General features: G+C 31.2%; 1 protein-coding gene across 4 annotated transcripts in view; it reads right to left on the bottom strand.

Annotated features, from left to right (window-relative positions):
• The window catches only part of LOC124356608 (ribose-phosphate pyrophosphokinase 1), a 44,335-nt gene that overhangs the window by 20,658 nt on the left and 815 nt on the right, over positions 1–22,862 (bottom strand). For 3 of the 4 annotated variants that reach the window (XM_046807724.1, XM_046807732.1, XM_046807742.1), the window contains exon 2: positions 15,286–15,469. In XM_046807724.1, coding sequence (XP_046663680.1) covers positions 15,286–15,469 — 184 coding nt within the window. Of the gene's footprint in view, positions 1–4,343; positions 4,410–15,285; positions 15,470–22,862 lie in introns of all 4 variants that reach the window. The other variant, XM_046807716.1, reaches the window with a different exon arrangement.

The following is a 22,862-nucleotide window of genomic DNA, read 5'->3' as shown; positions in this document are numbered from 1 at the left end:
GATAAAAGCAGTTGTGGCTTAAAATTCCTAATGACAGGTTACAATACACACTTAATGGGGCAAAAATAAATATTCTGGATTGTTGGCAAAGGCAAGTCTTCTACTATAAGCCAGGAATAAAATCAACTAGGTATTTTGCTATTTGTTAAATGAGTGAGTGAATGGCTTGCTCAGCACATTTGCCATGCAACTTCATGCAATTATACCGGGTGTCCCACGAAGAGGTTTAAACGTTTCATCTTATATTACTTGCCCATTTATGCACCAAACATTTTCAAACTCTACATAATTCATTAAATAGGGTTTTAAAATATTCTGTGAAAATTTCAGCTCTCTAGCAATTGTTGAAACAAAATGGTGACATATTGCAAATTTTTACTACTCTATAAAAACATCGTCTAGTGTCCAGAAGTTTATAAGGACATTATCTGATTAGCTAAAATAGGTCCTTAATAATATATAGTGGACTGAAGGTTCACCCCTTAAATAAATTATGCTCAAATAACCAAACTTTGTTAAATTATTTCTTAATATTTTGATTACCAAGACCAACTTTAGATATTTTATTTTAAATTTTATACCTAAAAGTCAAAAAGTTTGACAAAAAACATAAATAGAATCACCATATACTTAAATTGACTCACCACATAGCATTCCTGACCCTCAAAATATATAAAGAATACTGTATTTCAAAATTGTTATTTATATTACATACACATACAAACATACACTATTTATAATGTCTCCACTCAGCTCGCCACACATGTTTCTAACGGCAGTGCTATTTTGAATATGGCTCTTTGTTTCTGGATTATTTATTTTTTTCCAAATACAATGAAATATTACAGGAAGAGTAATGAATAAACAATGTTGCGTTAAAACATTGGAAGGCTGAGAAATATTAACATAGGATCTGCAAATAAGTGGTGGCAAGGATTCATTACTATGGCATTTATTGCATACAGCTGGAGGTAAAAATTCTTCAGTGGCACTCAAAAAGTTAAAAAATAAAAATAGCACATTATTTCAAACACACAGGTAGTAAAAATGATTTTACTAGGTGGTTACGGTGAACATAACAATTTGTATTACATTTACCAAACCTTTTAGTAACAAATCAGACCGCAGTTTTGTAATATCTCTTAAGTTATATTATGTGATAGTGGAATAAAAAATAGTGTTCAAAACGGTCTGAAACTAACATGCATAAATGATTTCTTTGGCATTTCAATTTTAAATTACACACAGAAATGAAGTGTATAACATGTTCTGCTTGATATGCTAAACCTCTCCAATGAGTAACATTAAAAGTTAACAGTTAGTGGTTTTATGTAATTAAAAATAAATTAAAGTAAATTTTACCCAAAAGGTTAAGTTAACCGATAAAAGTGGTAGAATGAACTCATTATAGTGATTATGTCTGAGATAAGTGGTACTATCTGAAACATTTATTGTAAACTTTGGAACTTCAACGTAACCGTCGAGTTGTGATCCCTGGCAACGTCCCAATAAAACGTATCAGCTGAAAATAGCAATCAACTGACACATCTACAACTCTATCACATCATGTCCGAATTGGACAATGTTTAGATTCATAGCTTGCACTAACCTCTTCTATATCGTGACTTTTAAACAAAGAAGTCAACATACGATATCTAGAGTCCATACTTGTCAGAATTTTTATTTAAATATCCAACTATATAACCATTATGTCTACAATTTTCAGTCTGGTTTAATGTAGACCACAAAAGTATATGTAGGTATACATTAAAACAAAAATATACTGTTAGTAAATAAATTATTTAAATGAAATCAAACTGAGGCCAGTTTTACAACTCTGAGAATGAATGAAGATAAAGTATAGAGTGCAAACATATTTGGGGTTAAAAGTAGTTACCATTACCCCTTTAGATTGTGCTGATTGTGAGAACTGCTTCACATAATATAATTAATTAATCAATGATGGTGGTATTTACAAGGTTATACAACATAAGTACTAATTATAAAGAACGGTTAACTTAATCATATTTGGTTAACTTAATCATATTTGGTTAACTTAATCATATTCGTACTGTCAAGTTAAATCATAGTGTCAACATTCAGAATAGGTTTTACCTCATTGTGAATCAGTTTAATACCTTTTTGGCAATAAGTGGTTATCATTTGTACAGTGTACTGTATAGGGTTTCAAGGAAGGGAGTGAAAACGGGTTTCACAAATATTTGTAAAACTATACCTTTAAAACCATATATATTCCAAAATTGAAGGATATTAAATTTTAAACAAACAAGGTATAAGGTTTTTTAAAAATAAAGTTAATACTTTTGGAGATACAAAGGAATTAAAAGTAAATACTTTATTAATTTCGCAGGCGTCTTGCGGTGCAGAGCCAGATTAAAAGTAGTCAGTCTCACTCAGTGTAAAAACAATTATTGTAAATATAATGTTTGGATATTAAACCTCTCATTAATTTATGAGGTTGATTTGGACTTTTTAATCTACATGTGCAAATAACTATATTAAAATAGAGTATTCAATGTTTATCAGCTTGCTTTCAAACATTACGTTCTGGGAGATCTAATCATTTTCAATCAACATTAAAAATCTGTTTTTATCCTGTGTTGTAACCTCTGCATAAAACATGGGTGCATGTCTATATTTGTTTATTTAGTAAAAGTTAATGATTTGGGACACTTCTCAAATAATATGTTTATGGGTAAAAAAAGACGTGAAATATTTTTCCATTAATGATACTTGCAAACATGCATGACAAATCAATATATTAATGAAACCCTAAACCAGAATTATAAGGAAGAAGCTTCAGCCCCTTGACTTAACTAACCCCCATGAACTTACAATTAACCCTTTTACTGGTGGGGTTTTTCTTAGTAAGAGTTCTCTAAAAAGTGATTTTTAAATTTTCTAATTTTTTTTAATGAATTGGATTTACTGCAGTAGATGTGTTATAAAAAACACTCAATTAAACGTTTTTTTTAAGTTTTTTGTATTTCTATAAAAATTAATTTAATTATGCATAAAAGTTATTATATTTACAAAATATGAGAATAAGATCAAATATTCAGTATTTTCTCATAGACATACTAAGGTACAACTTCGGAACTAAATTTCCTCAGAAATCTTTGATGGTATGAAAGTAGCGAAAACAGTCGGACACACAAAGCGGAACGTTGCAATCCTGGCACATTGTGGCCCCGAGCCGCTGCTCACTAATGCTGGTGTATCTGCACACGTGGCATGCCCTCTTCGGCTTGTCCTTCTTATTTGTAGCAGGGATGGTGGCAGGAAAATGCCGAGCAGTAAGTCTAAAGGAAGCATCTTAGCCAAAAATTCGACTGTAAGTCTTTCTCACGCCATTTTATGTAATCAGTAATTACACAAACAACTACGTTTATTTACTCACAGTTTACAATCAGTGCAACCGGTAACGTAAAAGTAAGGTTACAACCTATATTCAATGCAAACAGAAATAGAATCAGCTGATTACTTGAAATAACTGATTGAATACCATCATATAGCCTGAATAACGTCAATTGGGTCTGAAAGAAATAAATAAAAGAACTGCAATCTAGTGGGAACAACGAAATTTACTTGAAACTGTTTCTTATTTATTGCGCCAGACTGCATTCATATTCAAACAAAAGATTATTCATCACGAAACATTACTGTGAAGACTGTTTAGCGTCATGGCGCTTCCCGTATGGCTATCATGATTACTGCAGGCAGAACGTATGGCGCTCTTGAGTTTGTTAAGGGATTACTAGTCAAAGGGTTAATGAGAAATGTTTTCATTTTTCCATCTAAATTTAGAAGAGGAATACAAGCAGGAAAGTTCGACCTCTCTATCTCTTGAGCCACTAACTTTATAAAAGATTGGATAATTTTTATTTCAAATGTTGTGTTAAATCCCATCTTTTTCAAAACATTTGGAGAAAACCATATTGAATCTATTTCACCCTCTCCACCAAAATCTCAACACAGTAAGTATGTGTGACCTTTACTACGGTTTAACTTTTTTATTAGATTCTAATGTTGCAAATTCTAATATCTAATATTAGATTTTTTATTTTATAGTTTTCTGTATATATAAGGACTACTTTTGTTAGTGACTAAAACATATGCAATAAAAACTTTATAAAAACAGACAAAACATACAAAAGCAAATTTGATATCTGAAATTAGCTTACAGATAAGCAGTTGTTATAACTTGAATGCAAGCAATGTTATCCTAAAATGCCCACCCACCAGAGAAGACATCACTGACCCTCGGGGTGCCTCAACTTGCACAATTAAACATATAGTTGTAAAGAAACTAGAATAAATACCCTGAATTTCCACTCATTGTTTAAAAATCTTGTCCTGGCAGGCACACTGTCATCATCTATAAGAGCCTGTCAAACCAAAAATATTTTCTATTATTAACTGAGGTTCAAGAAATGGATTGATCTATGTACACGAATGACAACACAACTAGGTAGCCATCTTAAATAGTACTAATAACATGTGTCTTATCAACTTTATCATCAGATCATGACCAGAAATTAACAACTAAACGACTCTTGTACTAAGTATGTCATTTTAATCTTCCCTATTGGAGACTAAATAGATAAAAATAGGTCAACATCAACTTGCTCAATGTCAAATCTATTCAGCTTTTAGCCTTGGAAATTGTTGCACCTTAGTTCTTGAGTCGTATTCCCAAGTTTGAGTTACTGAATGACAATGGATCTTTATTAACCACTATCAGCTGAAGCAAGTGAACAAGGAGTAAAATACAGCACTTCCAGTACAATTGTAAATTTTAGGCTATTCTAAGTGAGGTTTAAATCTATCATTTCATACAAATTTGACTTATGCAATGAAAATTGTCAGCAATATGGGTCCATAACTTAAGGAAAGAGTTTTTGGACATAGTAAATGGCACATATAATATTGGACCATGAAGATAAATCAATAGAGAAACAAACACTGAAAGCCCAGATCTTTTTTATCTGCAATCATTCGAGTAATGACAATCTTCCATAGAGTATTTGGAAATGTATTTTTATGCATAAAACAAGATAAATGCATAATTTGTGGCATTTTTCAAAATAATTTCAAATAATGGTACAAATGTTTGAACAAGAACAAGAGTTTGAAAATTGAATCTACAACAATCTTTTAACTCTCCAAAATTCTGTTTACTATATAATAAATAAGATGATTTTCTTTTGATGAGATGTATTGTTATAATTGAGAAAATCAAATAAAATCTATTTAACTGCCTAATGTAAATAAGTCCAAAAACACTTAGGATGACAATGTAAATTACCAAAACTGTAATATGAAAATTATGAGAGAATTTTCATGCAGTTAACATGATTATATCAACACTATAAAATAATCACACTGTGGATACAAATTTCACCAATAAATCTAAAAATGAAAATGGTTACACATTTATTTATGTTTATATATATAAAGTATAATACCCTACAAACACAGTCTCATTAATCTGAACCGCTCAGCCCAGATATCCAGCAAAGCCAGCCAGATTTTAATACAAATACAGTTAAAAATGCATAAATTCTTTCAACACCAGCCCTACTTTAATCTGTATCCTATATCCGTACTTACAACTTCTAAAGAAATACATTTCTTATTTAAATAAGTAGGTACATTATTTGAAAATGTACACATTTCACATACATACTTTTTGACATTTACATTAATTAAAGTTTGACATAAAAATTAATCAAACTCTTAGTATGCACAGTCTACTTAAAAATACAGCAATAGAAAATACAACTTTCCTTTACCGCTGGCCACAAAACTAACATTATTGTTTAAAAATAATCCCCAATGCAGTAGTGACAACTCTTTTAAATTCTTATCAAACCCCTGCCAATTACCTTCAGTTTTTAGTCAGATCCAGCATCAAGTTGAATAGCTCAGTCACTGTTCACTAATTGTCTCTTATTAGTAAGTGGTTCCATGTTTTGGAATTGTGATAACAAACCCCTGCCAATTACCTTCAGTTTTTAGTCAGATCCAGCATCAAGTTCAATAGCTCAGTCACTGTTCACTAATTGTCTCTTTTAGTAAGTGGTTCCATGTTTTGGAATTGTGATAACAAACCCCTGCCAATTACCTTCAGTTTTTAGTCAGATCCAGCATCAAGTTCAATAGCTCAGTCACTGTTCACTAATTGTCTCTTTTAGTAAGTGGTTCCATGTTTTGGAATTGTGATAACAAACCCCTGCCAATTACCTTCAGTTTTTAGTCAGATCCAGCATCAAGTTCAATAGCTCAGTCACTGTTCACTAATTGTCTCTTTTAGTAAGTGGTTCCATGTTTTGGAATTGTGATAACAAACCCCTGCCAATTACCTTCAGTTTTTAGTCAGATCCAGCATCAAGTTGAATAGCTCAGTCACTGTTCACTAATTGTCCTAATGGTCTCTTTTAGTAAGTGGTTCCATGTTTTGGAATTGTGATAACAAACCCCTGCCAATTACCTTCAGTTTTTAGTCAGATCCAGCATCAAGTTGAATAGCTCAGTCACTGTTCACTAATTGTCTCTTTTAGTAAGTGGTTCCATGTTTTGGAATTGTGATAACAAACCCCTGCCAATTACCTTCAGTTTTTAGTCAGATCCAGCATCAAGTTGAATAGCTCAGTCACTGTTCACTAATTGTCTCTTTTAGTAAGTGGTTCCATGTTTTGGAATTGTGATAACAAACCCCTGCCAATTACCTTCAGTTTTTAGTCAGATCCAGCATCAAGTTCAATAGCTCAGTCACTGTTCACTAATTGTCTCTTTTAGTAAGTGGTTCCATGTTTTGGAATTGTGATAACAAACCCCTGCCAATTACCTTCAGTTTTTAGTCAGATCCAGCATCAAGTTGAATAGCTCAGTCACTGTTCACTAATTGTCTCTTTTAGTAAGTGGTTCCATGTTTTGGAATTGTGATAACAAACCCCTGCCAATTACCTTCAGTTTTTAGTCAGATCCAGCATCAAGTTGAATAGCTCAGTCACTTTTCACTAATTGTTTCTATTAGTAAGTGGTTCCAAGTTTTGGAATTGTGATGATGTTATTGTTGCGGACATAGTAATTATGGTCAATCTGAGAACTCTGAGATACATGTATCTTTTTTGTAGCAAATAGAACTGATTTTTATATATCAATATGATCAATATTATGCAGTTTTCTTTAAAATAATTCCTACAAGAGTGCCCAAAATGAAAGATATAAATTGCTAGAACAATCCTCTTTTCGAAGTTTAAGGCAAGTCTGTTCTCCTCAAATGTAACCTAGATTACAACTCTGCAGCAAAGACGCTAAGACCAAGTGGCCCATAATACGCTACTAATAACTTGGTGGAGTATTGAATTAAGGGTTTTTAAAACAAACTCTGAAACTTAATTTTTTGCACTTTAATTCCGTGATTAGTAAACCTTTTTTAGTTTATGTAAGTTCAAAGAAACTTTGTGAAAGGAGATGGTATGATAAATGAAAACAAACTAGGGCTATAAAGTAATGTATATAGTTTGTAAAATATCAATATAGAGACAACTAAAAAAACATTAATGTGAGAAATTATTTCAAATCTCATGCTGGGGCATAGCTTCAATATTAAATGGAAGAAATATATACAAATTAAGTCTTAGTGCATTTGGAGTGAACCTATTACCTAGAATATTTTCAGGGTTTTGAGAGTCATTGAAATGCACAGTAATTGTATTTCCATTTTGTTTTGCCTAGTTAAAATAACGATACAAATCATGTAGTTCATTATACACCAAGCTTTACTTTATGCACTTGTAATGTATTATTGTAATATTATTGTATATGTATTAGAATAAGTTTCTGTTTTAATGTAAATGTTTACTAGTTGTAGTAATCGTGTACATTTTAACAGTAGTACAAATTTACTTTAAAGCTCATTCTGTTTAATCTAACCAATATTTATACTCATTCACATATTGATTACTACTTCAATACAATAAATATAGAAACTGACCACAAAAACTAAGTACACCTATACAACAATAACAACAAATTTGAAAAGACTATTATATGTGAAAAATGTTCTATCACACAGTGTATGGATAAAACTAGATTAAAATTCTTTTATAGAAAAAAAATTATTCACAGATAATGGTGAAAGCAGGCTAAATTAAAAATTGAAATGACAAGTAAAGTAACTTTAAAATAAAACATAGTTATTCGAAAACTGACAAGTCAGTTACAATTTTATAATGTACAATTTCCTATTTAATCCCTGGTACACTGTAAGCGGGAGTTAAACTTGAACTTACAAATCCTCTCCTGCCACTAAATATCATTGTTTAGCGAACTGATATTAAACCGACAAGACCTTCAGTACAACAGATCTTAGTTTTTTATACTATAAAATTATCAGATGATAACACTGGCCTTTCCCCTCAAAAGCAAGCATCACGTTAAATTTTAAATGTACAGATACAGTAAGAAACTCAGAGAAAAGTAATGGTGGAAAGAGCCTATGGGTCATTCCACATCAATTCAACCAAAGAAGAATCACTTTCTCACCCAACATCTCAGATTTTGATGAAACTTGGCTTGTTTGTTCTACCCATGAAGATAAGTCACCATGCCAAATTTTAACACTCTAACCTCTTACCGTTCCCGTTTTATAGCCTTTCAAAGTTTTGCATTTCCGCAAATTCTAACCTATGGATATCGCAAAATGAAGGACGCTTACGTGTCGAAAATAATTTGTAACTTTTTTATTTACCATTAAATCTCCATGAAAAATTTATAGCTTATTCTTAAAACAATGAAGATTCTAGAAAAAAAAATACCTTAAACACTCTAAGTTAACCTACTAGGGCTGAAAAAAATATTTCGTTTGCATCTTTGTATTTTTTTTAAACGAAGACATAGTTTAGCGTTACATTAAATATCGTCGAAAGGGTATGTGATAATCACAAAAAACTTTTTTTTCTAAATAATCCTTACTAAATGGGCTATCAAATGATGAAAAAATATTAATGGGGTTTTGACACCTTTGTTGTGTTTCATTACATTAAATAATAGGTTTCCAATTTATTTTTTCCGCCTAATTATACTGAGCAATAAGGATTTCCAGGGATTATAATGATCTCTAGGCTTGCATTATTATTCAGGATATCTGAAGGTATATTTTATTATTCAATTCATAACATTATATTTTAACCTGAATCATCTTGTTCAAAGAACTTAATTTCAAACAAACTCAAAATTTTAAAAATAAACAATAGGTGTTAACTTACCTATATAAACTATTTAATATTTCCAACATCTTAATTACATTCCAAATTTTACAGGAAAACATTTAATGGAGTTTTTGAAAATTTCTCTTCAATTGAGCTGACACATTTTTCTGGAAACCTATAGGTTCTTCCAGGTCGAAATGTAAGGAGGATCAACAATTGCAAGTACATGAGGTTATCGGCACGGGGCAAATGTCCTCTAGCTTTGGCCAATGAAATGATGGTGATGGCCCTGCAGGATGCATAAATTTAATAGTCACATCACCTTCTTCTTTATTCACTTCAGTTATGTAATTCTAAAAGTACTATAGATCATATTTACAAGCCATGTAGCATGATGGATTCAAAATTTTCTTCTGTCACAAATGATGTTGATTTATTCCTCAAGTTAAACGTCAGGGCAGGTTTCTCATCGGAACTGATCCTCCTTGCTTCCAAGTTTCCCTGAACTGTCTATCGGATTAAAGTTATGGAAGCTTCTCTGGTTCCATGGACTGTTTGTACGTCCTCAAAGCGTTCTAAGTCAGAACGTGTTTTAAGCATATCATCTATTGAAATAAAACAAAAATTACTTTTGTAATGTTTTGATTTACAAACTCATACAAATGTGATGGAGACAGAATCTAATTACCAAGAGGTCTCTGAAGACTTTCCTTTCTTGCCAACCTTTTCACGGTGCCTCTCCAATTCCATCGCATTCTGGTCTTCCCATGGCTAGTTTGCAAAAAACGACCACTGTGCCTTGATCTTAAAATCTTGTTCATGTAAGCAGAAGTTGATAAAATTAAATTTATTTTTATATTGGTCTGCACAGCCATCACTGAAGTAGTGAATCTCTGTTACATGTGAATAAGTTTCTTTAATGTACTCTGACACAATTTCTTGAATTTTGTAGACCATAGAAACATCACGTTTCATGTCATCGATATTATACAGAGACAACACTAATCTTTCATTTTCAACACTGCTTAGGTTAACTATAAATAGGTGTACAGTGCAGGAAATCAGATGTCCAGTGGTATCCCCTGGGCTTCATCCTGGATCGTGGACGAGTAATTTTCACTGAAGTCCAATGACACTACAGGTTTTGAAAAACTTTGATTGCGACAGCCAGCAATGAAGGAGTGGGGAACAAGTTTTTCCAATTTAGATGTTAGGTTTTAAATATAAGCCTTCAATGTTTGCTGTTTGAGTAATCACTTGAGATCTGTCGGTTGAAACCCACTGATTAAATTCAATTGAGTCGTCTTCGTCATAATCTTCAAATTTTGTAAGTAAAAAACTTGTTAGATTTTCCTTTGGGTGGGCATAGGCTACAGTGCCTTAACATACATTAACTTAACATACTTAACATTCTTAACTTAACATACTTAACATTCTCTATTTTTGGTTTTCACATACACCAACATTTTTGTCAGGTCTTTGTAGTTTTCTTCAAAGTGTGCTGCATGAATTAGTGCTGTGTTTCTGATGAACAGTGCAAAATAGATATTACGTTTTTTTAAAAACAAGAACCTAATTAAATGTGTTATTATCAAATTTTGTACTGTTTTAAAGTTAAACCTTGGGTTAGTAGAATGTCTGCTATTTATCAAAATTCCAGTAAAAAAAAAAAAAAAAATACTTCTAGGACATGGTAAAATCTGTAAAACCGAAATGTTACAACTTATATTTTAACATAACATACAACACAACAAAGGTGTCAAAACCCTTAATATTTTTTCATCATTTGATAGCCCATTTAGTAAGGATTATTTAGAAAAAAAGTTTTTGTGATTATCACATACCCTTTCGACGATATTTAATGTAACGCTAAACTATGTCTTCGTTTAAAAAAAATACAAAGATGCACAACGAAATATTTTTTTCAGCCCTAGTAGGTTAACTTAGAGGTTTAAGGTATTTTTTTTTCTAGAATCTTCATTGTTTTAAGAATAAGCCTATAAATTTTCATGGAGATTTAATGGTAATAAAAAAGTTTACAAATTATTTTCGACACGTAAGCGTCCTTCATTTTGCGATATCCATAGGTTAGAATTTGCGGAAATGCAAAACTTGAAAGGCTATAAAACGGGAACGGTAAGAGGTAGAGTGTTAAAATTTGGCATGGTGACTTATCTTCATGGGTAGAAACAAACAAGCCAAGGTATTTTTTTCTAGAATCTTCATTGTTTTAAGAATAAGCCTATAAATTTTCATGGAGATTTAATGGTAAATAAAAAAGTTACAAATTATTTTCGACACGTAAGCGTCCTTCATTTTGCGATATCCATAGGTTAGAATTTGCGGAAATGCAAAACTTTTGAAAGGCTATAAAAACGGGAACGGTAGAGGTAGAGTGTTAAAATTTGGCATGGTGACTTATCTTCATGGGTTAGAACAAACAAGCCAAGTTTCATCAAAATCTGAAATGGTGGGTGAGATGGCCTGGTTGAACTGACATGGAATTACCCCTATGTTTGAAAAACAAAGTATGGTTTCAATTTAAACAGACATCATTTTTCTACAACCGAATGTTTAAATATGCAAAGTATATCGTCCTATGCGGACGTAAAAAAGATAAATGTAAATAAAAGAGTTCTGTTATATGTAACATGTGTGTGATATAGTTATGTACCATTTGTACAGGCAAGTATCAAATTTTGAGTACATTTATTTTGAAGTAAATCAAATTTTATGAATAAACAGGTTTCTATTATTTTATTTATTATTCTTTTATTGTAATTGAAACAATAACAATAAAAAAGAAATGTCACCAATTTTCACATAAAAAAGACAGACAAACACACGACTAGTTAAGAAACTTCATATAGCATAAAATGCCAATTTAATGTGTGTAAATAATGTCCACATTGTTGAACAAGAATGATAAAAGTAATTCAGAGCCTATATAGTACTTGAACAGCTGTACGCCCTACTGTTGTCCTATCACAATTGATTGGGCTGCTGACATCACAGCATGGTACGCTCAACTGTCTTAATAAATTACAAGCCTACATTACACAATACAGTGAATACTGTTAAACTGGAAGTAATTTAGAGGCCAATATATATAAACAGCTGTACGCCCTACTGTTGTCCTATCACAATTGATTGGGCTGCTGACATCACAGCATGGCACGTTTAACTGTCTTAATAAAGCACAAGCCTACATTACACAATATAGTGAATACTTTTAAACTGAAACAACATTTTCTAAGCATCCGTAATTATATTTCTGTAGAGGGTGAATACAAAACAACAGACCATTACACAAACAATCTTATTATAAGATGTTTAAACATTTTAGTCATCTCTGCTTTAATCCTCTCAGTGCCAACATGCATAAATTGCCAACGTCCGGTAAACCGTACGTTTTTAAGAAAATATATTAAAAGCATAATACATGTAATTTTTTGTATATGTATTTGATATAAAATCGTATTAAATATAAACATACTTTCTGTTAAGCATGTTATACAATACACAAACACAGATGATCAATCAGTAACAATGACAAAAGTTTATGATCAAGTTGGCCTGTCGTCAATGACATAGTAGCCAAGATGCTTAGTTTTCATTGTTGTCAGTCTAATGTTTCAGTGTCAGAATGTAGTAGTTATGTTTAACTTTGTTTATAATTAATTATAATATAGCCAAGTTGTGTGTGTGTGTGTGTAATTTAGGCGTGTAGTGAAGTACTATGAATTTTTCAAGACCCCTAATGAATGAAAATAATCTTAGATGAGTAGTAGAGGAAAAGTGCCTAAATGACAACTGTGTAACTGATAATTTCTTTTGTCATGTAAATATGTGTAAATAGCCAAGATCATGTTAGGCCTATTCTCTTTTATTCTATCCTAGTGTTATACAACTATTACTACGGTTATCACTCCATAAGAAAAGTAATGAAATCAGTAAAGGAAATGGACATTTTCTAATCAAGATATGCATTTTGGTTCCTCATAAAAAAGAGCACCATTAAAAAAATGCTATATTTATAATTTGGGTGATAATATTATAAAAATTAGTGGATATGTTTAAAATAAAGTGTTCTTTCAGTGTGATTGACTTTATTGAGTGTGAGATTTTTTTGATAATTATTTGAGTGTCAAACCTAAAAATTTAAAAAGAAAAATGATTTTTTAGATTTTATTGTAATCCTTTGTGTTTCTGATAGTATAAGATGTTGAGTATATTTAGTGTTAATATACACTTTTTGTACAAAAGGAAAAAACAAAAATTATAAAACTTCACTAATAAATAACAAAGTTATCACTTTTTGTAGTAACCATATGCAAATTGCTAAAAATAGCATGGCACTTTTGAATAACAACTGCAAAAATACCTTTAACATTATAGACTAACGTTCCAAAAAAATGTCTGGCACTGAAAGGCCAGACAATAGCATGTTCAATAACGAAGTATTTATAGAAAATAAATTCCATGTTCTACAAATAAATAGGTACCAATCAGTTTCATGCACAATGGTGTACATTTACTTTTGCTGTTAACCATTAATGAGCAGTTCAGACTTTCTTACAGCAGTTAATACCATTGTAGAAAGTTAAATTCCTAAAAGTGGCATAGGGGTTGGAGAAAGGGCAACTGAGGAGTGGATTCCAAGAACCCAGTTGGGGTGGACAAATTACTTCTCTGATAGGATCAGAATCAGTCATGTCTAGTGAAGACAAAAAAGGGCTTAGTGACCAGAATAGACCCTCCCTAAGAGTCTAGTCGCTGACCTTGAGCCCTACCTGACATTGCCACACAAAGGCCCTGGCCAGCTTCATGTGTGGCTCTGACCCTGAGAGTTATATAACACACACTACAAAAATCAATATAATTCTTGCTGCTAAACTGGTTTTGATCTTCATACTATCATTTTTCTTTGGGACACAAAATTTCCTCCATTGGCAACTTACAAGAATTCATGTTTTCATATAATATTTATATTTCACTAAGAGCAATACAGTAATATTTAATATCTTTAGTTAAACAACCACAACAATTACAATAACACAGTGTCCTGGAGAAATAATAATAACCTTAACAGGAAAATTCTTAGTAACAATTTAAACTCTTATATTGAATTTTAATACACAAACAAATACATATAAGCAGTACTCGTTTTTGTTCACACGATTTTCAAGTTTTGAAAAACAACACAATCAAGTTTTGAATCATGGTTATGCAGGGAGAAGATTTGTTGTCAACATGATTGAGATTTTTATTGAAATTTTCAGAATTGTTAAATATTGTAAAACTACCACATATAAATATTATAAACAATATTTTCCTTATAGTTATTAATAAAGAATATTGCAGAAATTTATATTTATAAAATAAAATATTCCAAACATTAACTAAATATATGTGGAGAGGTGTATTTAGATGTGTACACGTAGTATACAAAATCCGAATTATAAAATCCACGGCCTGTACTATGTAGATCATAAAAAACACTCAAGATACAAAACTAAATGGGCTCCAATGACAGTCTTGTAACTTAAACAGGAGTTTGCTTGTAATGGTAGACAGGACAAAGCCCTACCTCACTCCCTTAATTATAATATGTAACATAATCTATGCAATCTAGAACATTCATTTAAACAGTTCTATTGTTACTAACAAAAGTAAAATAGAAAATGTTATACATCTCTTGGCTTCCTCAGGCATGTCTTTACACAGATAAATGTTAAGGAATGTAATAATGATTATATAAGACCTTGTAGAGGTTCTGAAACTTTATGCTACAACTCACTAAATTTTTTATCTTGTGTGAATAACCTTGAGATGCCACATTTTCTACAGAACACCAATAAAATAACTAATGAATGGAAATTCATAGTATTCCAGAACTACTATACACTTTTGCTATTTAGCACATTACAATACTTTATAAAGAAAAGTTGTATGTATACTTTCAGTGTTTTAACAATTAAATTAAACACTTTTAATTAGAGACAATAAAAGTAGACTACAAAATGGATTGAGATGAATTTCATACCTTGTCTTTTTTATCTTGTCGGGCGTATGGGAAGCAAGGAATGACTGCTGTGACTCTAGAAGCCGAAGCTATCTTGCAAGCATTTATCATTATAAGAAGTTCCATGAGATTGTCATTTATTTCGCCACTGCCACTCTGAACTATGTACACATCTTCCCCTCGAACTGACTCTCCTATTTCCACACTGCGAAAACATCTAGTTTTAAGAAACTAAAGGTAAGATTTTACATATTCATTGTATTATATCAATGCCGTAGTATATTTGGTTTATACATTTACATTATGCGGTCTTAAAATACTAAGCATAAAAAATCAACAAAAATTACAATATTTTCAAAATTAAAAAAGATAGTGAATTTCTTGTCAAGCTATCACCCTAGGATATATATATATATACAAGATATTCACTATCTTTTTTTAATTTTGAAAATATTGTAATTTTTGTTGATTTTTTATGCTTAGTTTTTTAAGACCGCATAATGTAAATGTATAAACCAAATATATAAACAGTCAATTCGGTTCACTTGGTTTTCAATAAATTTAAATGTATTATTTATAATATTCTTCTGTAACTAATATAGACCATTTTAAACTTTGACAGATTTCACACAGCTTTGTTAAACTTCAAGGAAACATTTTTCTAACTTTCTTTAGATGTGAGATATGTTGGATTAAGTGGACTAATTTTCATTAAAAAAATTTATTTTGAAAATTTAATAATTAATTGTTGGTAACATTGAATTGATTAGAAAAAATTTGTCATTTCCAGTACACTTGTTGAGAAATTTACTTTTAAAACAAGGTTTATCTATTACTGAAGAATTGTTGTTAATCTATTGTATTTTGTTATTATTAATCATCTTTTAAATTATTGTACTTTTGAAAGCTTGAAAATAATTCATTATCCAAGGAGACGATGTAGGCTATACATAGCCCCACAAGTTTAACTGAAAACACAAATTGGCTATCTGTAACCCGCTGTTTGTTGTATATTTTGTTTATGAATCACAAAAGATTGTAAAAATCATGATTTTCTATGCTAATGTTGAAACATCCTATGACCTCTCTACAAATATTTATGTGGTTATGTTGAATCAGAATCAGAATCTTGAATGTCGTTAGTTAAGCACAGTATATAGTGTAATAGACAGAGTCAATTTTTATTTATATTAAACATAGTAAAAATATTATGCTAGCGTAGATAGGCCTACTTACAGGCCTTGCTAGATTGTCTAAACTATCCTTTTCAAATTCCTTAACTGAGTTGTACGCTTTATGTTACAAAAACAGGGTCATGTATCCCTTATACAGCATGTTTCTGTATGGTACTGGCAACTTAAAAAAGTCATATCTATATGAATTAGGCTAGTTTTAGATTTATCTAGCCTAACATATTTTTCTTTGTTTCTTGCATTATGATTATCTACATGAGATATTAAAGTTAATTTGTTAAAATGGTCTTTAAAATACATTGTTGAAGTATGTCATTTTTTTACATCACATCACTCCAGCTGTGTCATCATGCAGATGATTGTGTCATACAATTTTGTGTATTTAAATTTTTTATACTCTCATAGAAAAAGTAAGAAACCGAAAAATGTTAAATATAGCACAATTATTTTTGTTTTTAGTAGATTAATACAATTTACCAATACATAATTATTAATCTGACCAAGTAACAGTATTTTTTTTAAATAAACCAAGTAAATCATTACAAAATTTTACACACTATCAAATTATTATTAACTCTTTGATACCTCCTTAACACTTTCAGGACTCATTAAATGTAGTATTTAAATTATCAGTGTTGTAATTTTTAAACACATTTTTTATTATGAAAAAATACGGTAATGCATGATTTTTATATTATTAGGATTTAAATTTAGACCAAATCAAGGTACAAAATAATGGCTTTTCTTACATCACTACATTTTTACATTATAATTTAATGCTTAAAACAAAATGTTGTTCTTTTTAAACCCAAATCCCATGTTCAAATATATTTTAAAGCCTTTGGTTTATCAATCCTATTTAAAAAAATATATGTATCTTAACTTATTTCTTTTGTTTTGTACTATTATTTCAACTCCAATAGACCATAAAAAATCAAATTTATACATAATGAATTTAGTTTTTTCCATTATTTTTCAACTTAATTAACTATTAACTATAAAACATGCAAGGCCTATAAATATATGCTTTACATTTTATTTACAGATAACAGATTAGGACAAAATTTATTGGTGAATATATAACTAAAAAAATGTAATGGGCTTGTGTGGTTTACGTTTAGGCGGTTGAAGAGGTATATACTCAGAAACCAAAGTGTACTCAAAATGGTTGAATTGAGGGTAAATTTTGTCAACAACTGTGTAATTATGATCTTCGGACAGGTTTTTCTCTTCTTTTTCTTTTGAGGCCTACTCGTTTCTGAGCAGCTACATGTAAATCAATTTCCTAATCAGTTCTATGAACCACATCGTCATCATCGCTATTGTTAAGAATAGCCTAGATCAGGTGGAGAAAAATCAGGTTCTTCATCACTGGGTATTAAATCGTCATCTAGACAATAGACAATATTCTTTATTAACAATATCATTAAGATATGTTACACTGTCCTTAACAAAATTCTTTAGTCAGTCAGGTTCATCATTCCATGAGAAGAACTCGTCCAGCATGTAGAAAGCCTTGTCTTGTAGCCAACTCTGAAGGGTCTTCTTCATGGCTCTTGGATTGTGGTCCTTCAGATATTCTTTCATATGTTGTGGTAGTTTGTTGAACAGTTTCAATCCGGCATATGATGGTTTTTTTTCATATAAGACTGTTCTGTGGACTGGTAGTGAATAATCTTCGGTACTTTGGGATTATACCGACCACACCAGTATGAAGAACACAAAAATATAAGTTTATAGAAACAAACATGATAGAACGAAAAAAACAACTCTTTAATTACAAAATTACAAACATTTCTAGGTATTGTGATCGGTATTGTTGTCGCTGTTATCTTATCTTTCTCGAGAATCCCGATTACGGCAGGCTGTGCGGCATCACATGATTATTTAAGTTTTAAGTGCACGGTACATAATTGCCTTTCCATTACAATTCAATTTATATTTATGATCAGCCCCTCTAGAATTTGATATTTTACTGATAGGTACTATCTCGAGGGATGTTTTTCTTCCGTTGACATCAGCGCGGGGCAGCTGATGGCCAGAGGCACTTGCATTTTGGGTGGCGGAGTGTGATCAAGAGTAAAAACAAGTTTTGAGTGTTTTTTTTCAATTAAGAGTTTAGTTTTTGTTTGGTAATGTTTGTTTTTGTCGAATTTTTGTGTTTGGAGAAATGTAGGGGTAAAACATGGAAGTACAACAAAGCGACGCACCAGCTGAATGGGCGGTGAGACTCAGCAATCACGTTATCAACTAGACCGCTTGACTTTGACCTCTGTCTGAGGATGGGGAGGGGTTTGCGATAAGACAATTCCTGTTTTACATTGACGAAATATTGTTCTACGCTAATCTAGTAATCAGTAGAAGCAAAATGTCAAATAACAATTCATGTCTGGGTGTGGTCGGTATAATCCCAAAGTACCTAATCTTCTGCTTAATGGTTGTGCAGGTGGTTTTGTTTCGGACGGTCTTTTGTTATGGAGTACAGGATGGTTTCCAGTATGTAAATTGAAGCTATTGTAAGTAGTTTCCAGTCTTTGTAAATGTTTCTACAGCTCTCTCTAGGTCCTAGTCCTGCCATTATTCTAACTGCTTTTTTCTGCAAAATAAGAGCTCTGTGAAGATTACTTTCAGAAGAACTTCCCCCAACAGTTATTCCATAGCGTAGGTGGCTTTCAAATAATGCATGGTAAGCAATTCTAGTGGCCTCATGAGTACTGGTTGCCTTTATTCTCTTTATCAGTATATCACTAATGTCTTTAATTTGTAATCCACTAGTACTTGCAGCCATTAGAAAAATAAATAATACTAAAAAAATAATTCATTCATTGTTTCACCACTATACCCTAGCAGCTCAATCCAAAGTAATAAAAGTTACGTATTTTCATATTTACAATACATTAAAAACTAACACAAACTTGTATTATGACAAAAACAATAAAAGTACAAATAAGTACAAAATAGCCGATTTACAGCTTGTTTTGACTAGTTTGTTTACATCAGCAGACAATTCACATAGTTGGTACTTTTGTTGCTCGTCAACAAACCAGTACATGTACTGCAAAAAAACAGCTGCAATATTGTTTATAAATAGTTTCAACTATTCCCAAGAGATAGCAATACAATGTAGAGCCAGTAGAACCCGCCGAACTTATCTAATACATCAGCAAAATATGACGGGTACGCTAGCTGTGTAATACCCGGGATTTGTCTGCTGGCGAAACTACACTAGAACGGACAGTGCCAAACTTTTATGCACTTGACTGAAATACTAGAAACAATAACACAAACTCGTTGTTATGGAAACATCCCAATACAAATATTGATATTATTACACTAATAAATGTGAAATATACACTGCTTTATGATTGTTTTTACATCAAAACACAATTACTAATCAAAGTAATCAATACTAGTCAATGTGCAATTCGCTCTGATGAATTCATCGGCTGATAGACATTACAACATCATAGTTAATTATTGTTCTAAAGACCTACGTGGAAGAAAAAAATAAAAATACATATATCAAGTGCAGCTCAGATATTTTAACTGTGTACTATATTAGATATTGTGGATCATAAAGTGAATCAATGCTGTCAATTTACTAGGTGTCTACCATGGCAATGCCTCAGCACTCGAAGGGTAAAATAATGTTATATTGTAGAATATTTTATTGTGGATAATAGGATAAAAAATACGTATATTATTTTTTAATACTGAACTTATATGTGTTTTTAATGTTTAAAATGTTTACATTTTCCTTACTTTTATCTTTGTCTTCTTCTGTTCACCCTTCAGAAAAAAGTAGTCACTTGCACTAAGAATTATTTCTTACATTTGCTTCACACTACAGGAACAAAACACTAACTGGAGAAAAATACTACATTCTAAAATGACATTAATTCAATTACAGTGAAAAGGAATTTTCATACTGTCTACCATCAGATGAACCTTCAAGCAAATGCACAATACATTGCTAATACCATTGATGCAACCACTGGCTATAATGTAGTTGCTTTCATTTTGGACATGCTTTTATTTTACGCCCCTGAATTATTTATTTATTAATAATATAAGTAATCTAATAATATATAAAAAGACATTTTTTTCTATATCTAAAATCCGATAATGACGGAACTGGCCATCATTTTTTCCCAAAATAACAGGCACTTTTAGAGATTAAATAAGATTTTTAAAACTTTAATCACTGCTCATCTATTTTCCATGAAACCAATTTTTTATACATCACTGTCTTTAGAATAAAAAAAAAAAAAAAATTAAAATATCGAGTCATTTAAATTAACAGTTGGACTATATTATGATTTAAAATGCTTATAACGTAATTTGGTTTTGTTAGTTTAAATAATCATGAATATCGATGATTTATTTGTAATGGTGGGTACTTATTTTACTGCAGCAAAATAATTTTTTTTTACTAGCCTACAAAGGAAATTAAAGTTTATGAATCTAAATAACCAAAATTCACTGTTTACTTGTAAAGGATTTTTTCTGACCTTTAGGTTAGACCTAGGTAGGCTAAGCCTACATAATTTGATTTCAGAACCTTTTAATTTGTTAGGTCTTAATAACAATTTCTGATAGTTTTAATGCCTTTAAGTTATATTGTTATAACAATTTAGAGGAGACTTTTGGTACTTTGGGATTATACCGACCACACCAGTATGAAGAACACAAAAATAGAAATTTATAGAAACAAACATGATAGAACGAAAAAACAACTCTTCAATTACAAAATTACAAACTTACAAGCATTTCCAGGTATTGTGATCGTATTGTTGTCGCTGTTATCTTATCTTTCTCGAGAATCCTGATTACGGCAGGCCGCGCGGCATCACGTGATTTGCACGGTACATCATTGCCTTTCCATTACAATTCAATTTATATTTCTGATTAGCCCCTCTAGAATTTGATATTTTACTGATAGGTACTATCTCGAGGGATGTTTTTCTTTCGTCGACATCAGCGCGGGGCAGCACCGAAGGTGCTGCCGAAGCCCGCGCTGATGGCCGGAGGCACTCGCATTTTGGGTGGCGGAATGTGATCAAGAATAAAAACAAGTTTTGAGTGTTTTTTTAATAAAAAGTTTAGTTTGGTAAATGTTTGTTTTTGTTGAATTTTTGTGTTTGGAGAAATGTAGAGGTAAAACACGGAAGTACAACAAAGCGATGCACCAGCTGAACGGGCGGCGAGACTCTGCAATCACGTTATCTACTAGACGCTCGACTTTGACCTCTGTCTGAGGATGGGGAGGTGTTTGCGATAAGACAATTCCTGTTTTATATTGACGAAATATTGTTCTACGCTAATCTAGTAATCAGTAGAAACGAAATGTGAAATAACGATTCATGTCTGGGTGTGGTCGGTATAATCCCAAAGTACCAGACTTTTATATTGACTACAGTACACTTGTTAATTGATTGTTTCTGAACAATTCAATATATTATCCAACTTGAAAATTTTATAATTAATTGTTCACAGAAAGGATTATATTACAGTAAGAACAAGAATAATACATTAAAAAATAACAAAACCGACTATAGCCTAGACCTACATATCAGGAAACGTTAAAATATTTATAGATTGCCCAGATAGCAGTGAACCACATAATTTCTGAAATAGAGGAAAGGATTTTCCCCACGTGTTACCAAGAGCCAAACCCACATGTATATCAAGAAATATGTCAGATACTTAACTTCCTCATATTCATCACAATTTCAAACAATTATTTATTTCTTGCCATTTATTGTTTGCATAAAAAATAATAATGAGTTGAAATCATATATTAAATAAAATAAATTGTAACTTAATATCGAATTGATTTGGATAAAAATAATACATCCATTCAATGAAAACAACCAAAGAAAGAGTGTAGGCTGCTTATTAAAGTCTACTCATAACTTATAAATATGAGTTTTCATATTGGGGGAGACTTTAATAAGCGGCCTACACTCGTTATTATCGAACAATTCAAAATATTATCCAACTTCGATATATATAAAAATCGTACACAGTAAGAGTTACAATAAATTACCATAACAAGAAGAATCTCGTACAATAAAATTTTCTTTACAAAAACATTACAAAACAACAAAACTAATTATGGCCTAGTCTTAAATATCAATGAAACCTTACAATATTTATAATTTGCCTAGCTTGATATCAATGAGTAACCGCTTTTGTGAAATGGCTGCTTAAACAAATCTCGTTACTTGTGAGAAAGGTATCTTACGTATTTTCCTCATTATTCATTGCCACTTTCAAAGTCTCAAAATATTAGATACTTCTTGTTGTTTATTGTTTACTTTAATTTTTAATATAACTAATAAGTGAAATAAATAAAAAAGTTAAATAAATTGTAGGCCTAATATCGAATTATCCTTCAGATAG

The sequence above is a fragment of the Homalodisca vitripennis genome, chromosome 1, assembly GCF_021130785.1.
Source record: "Homalodisca vitripennis isolate AUS2020 chromosome 1, UT_GWSS_2.1, whole genome shotgun sequence".
Classification (NCBI taxonomy): domain Eukaryota; kingdom Metazoa; phylum Arthropoda; class Insecta; order Hemiptera; family Cicadellidae; genus Homalodisca; species Homalodisca vitripennis.
This window is presented reverse-complemented; position numbering and strand designations above follow the sequence as displayed.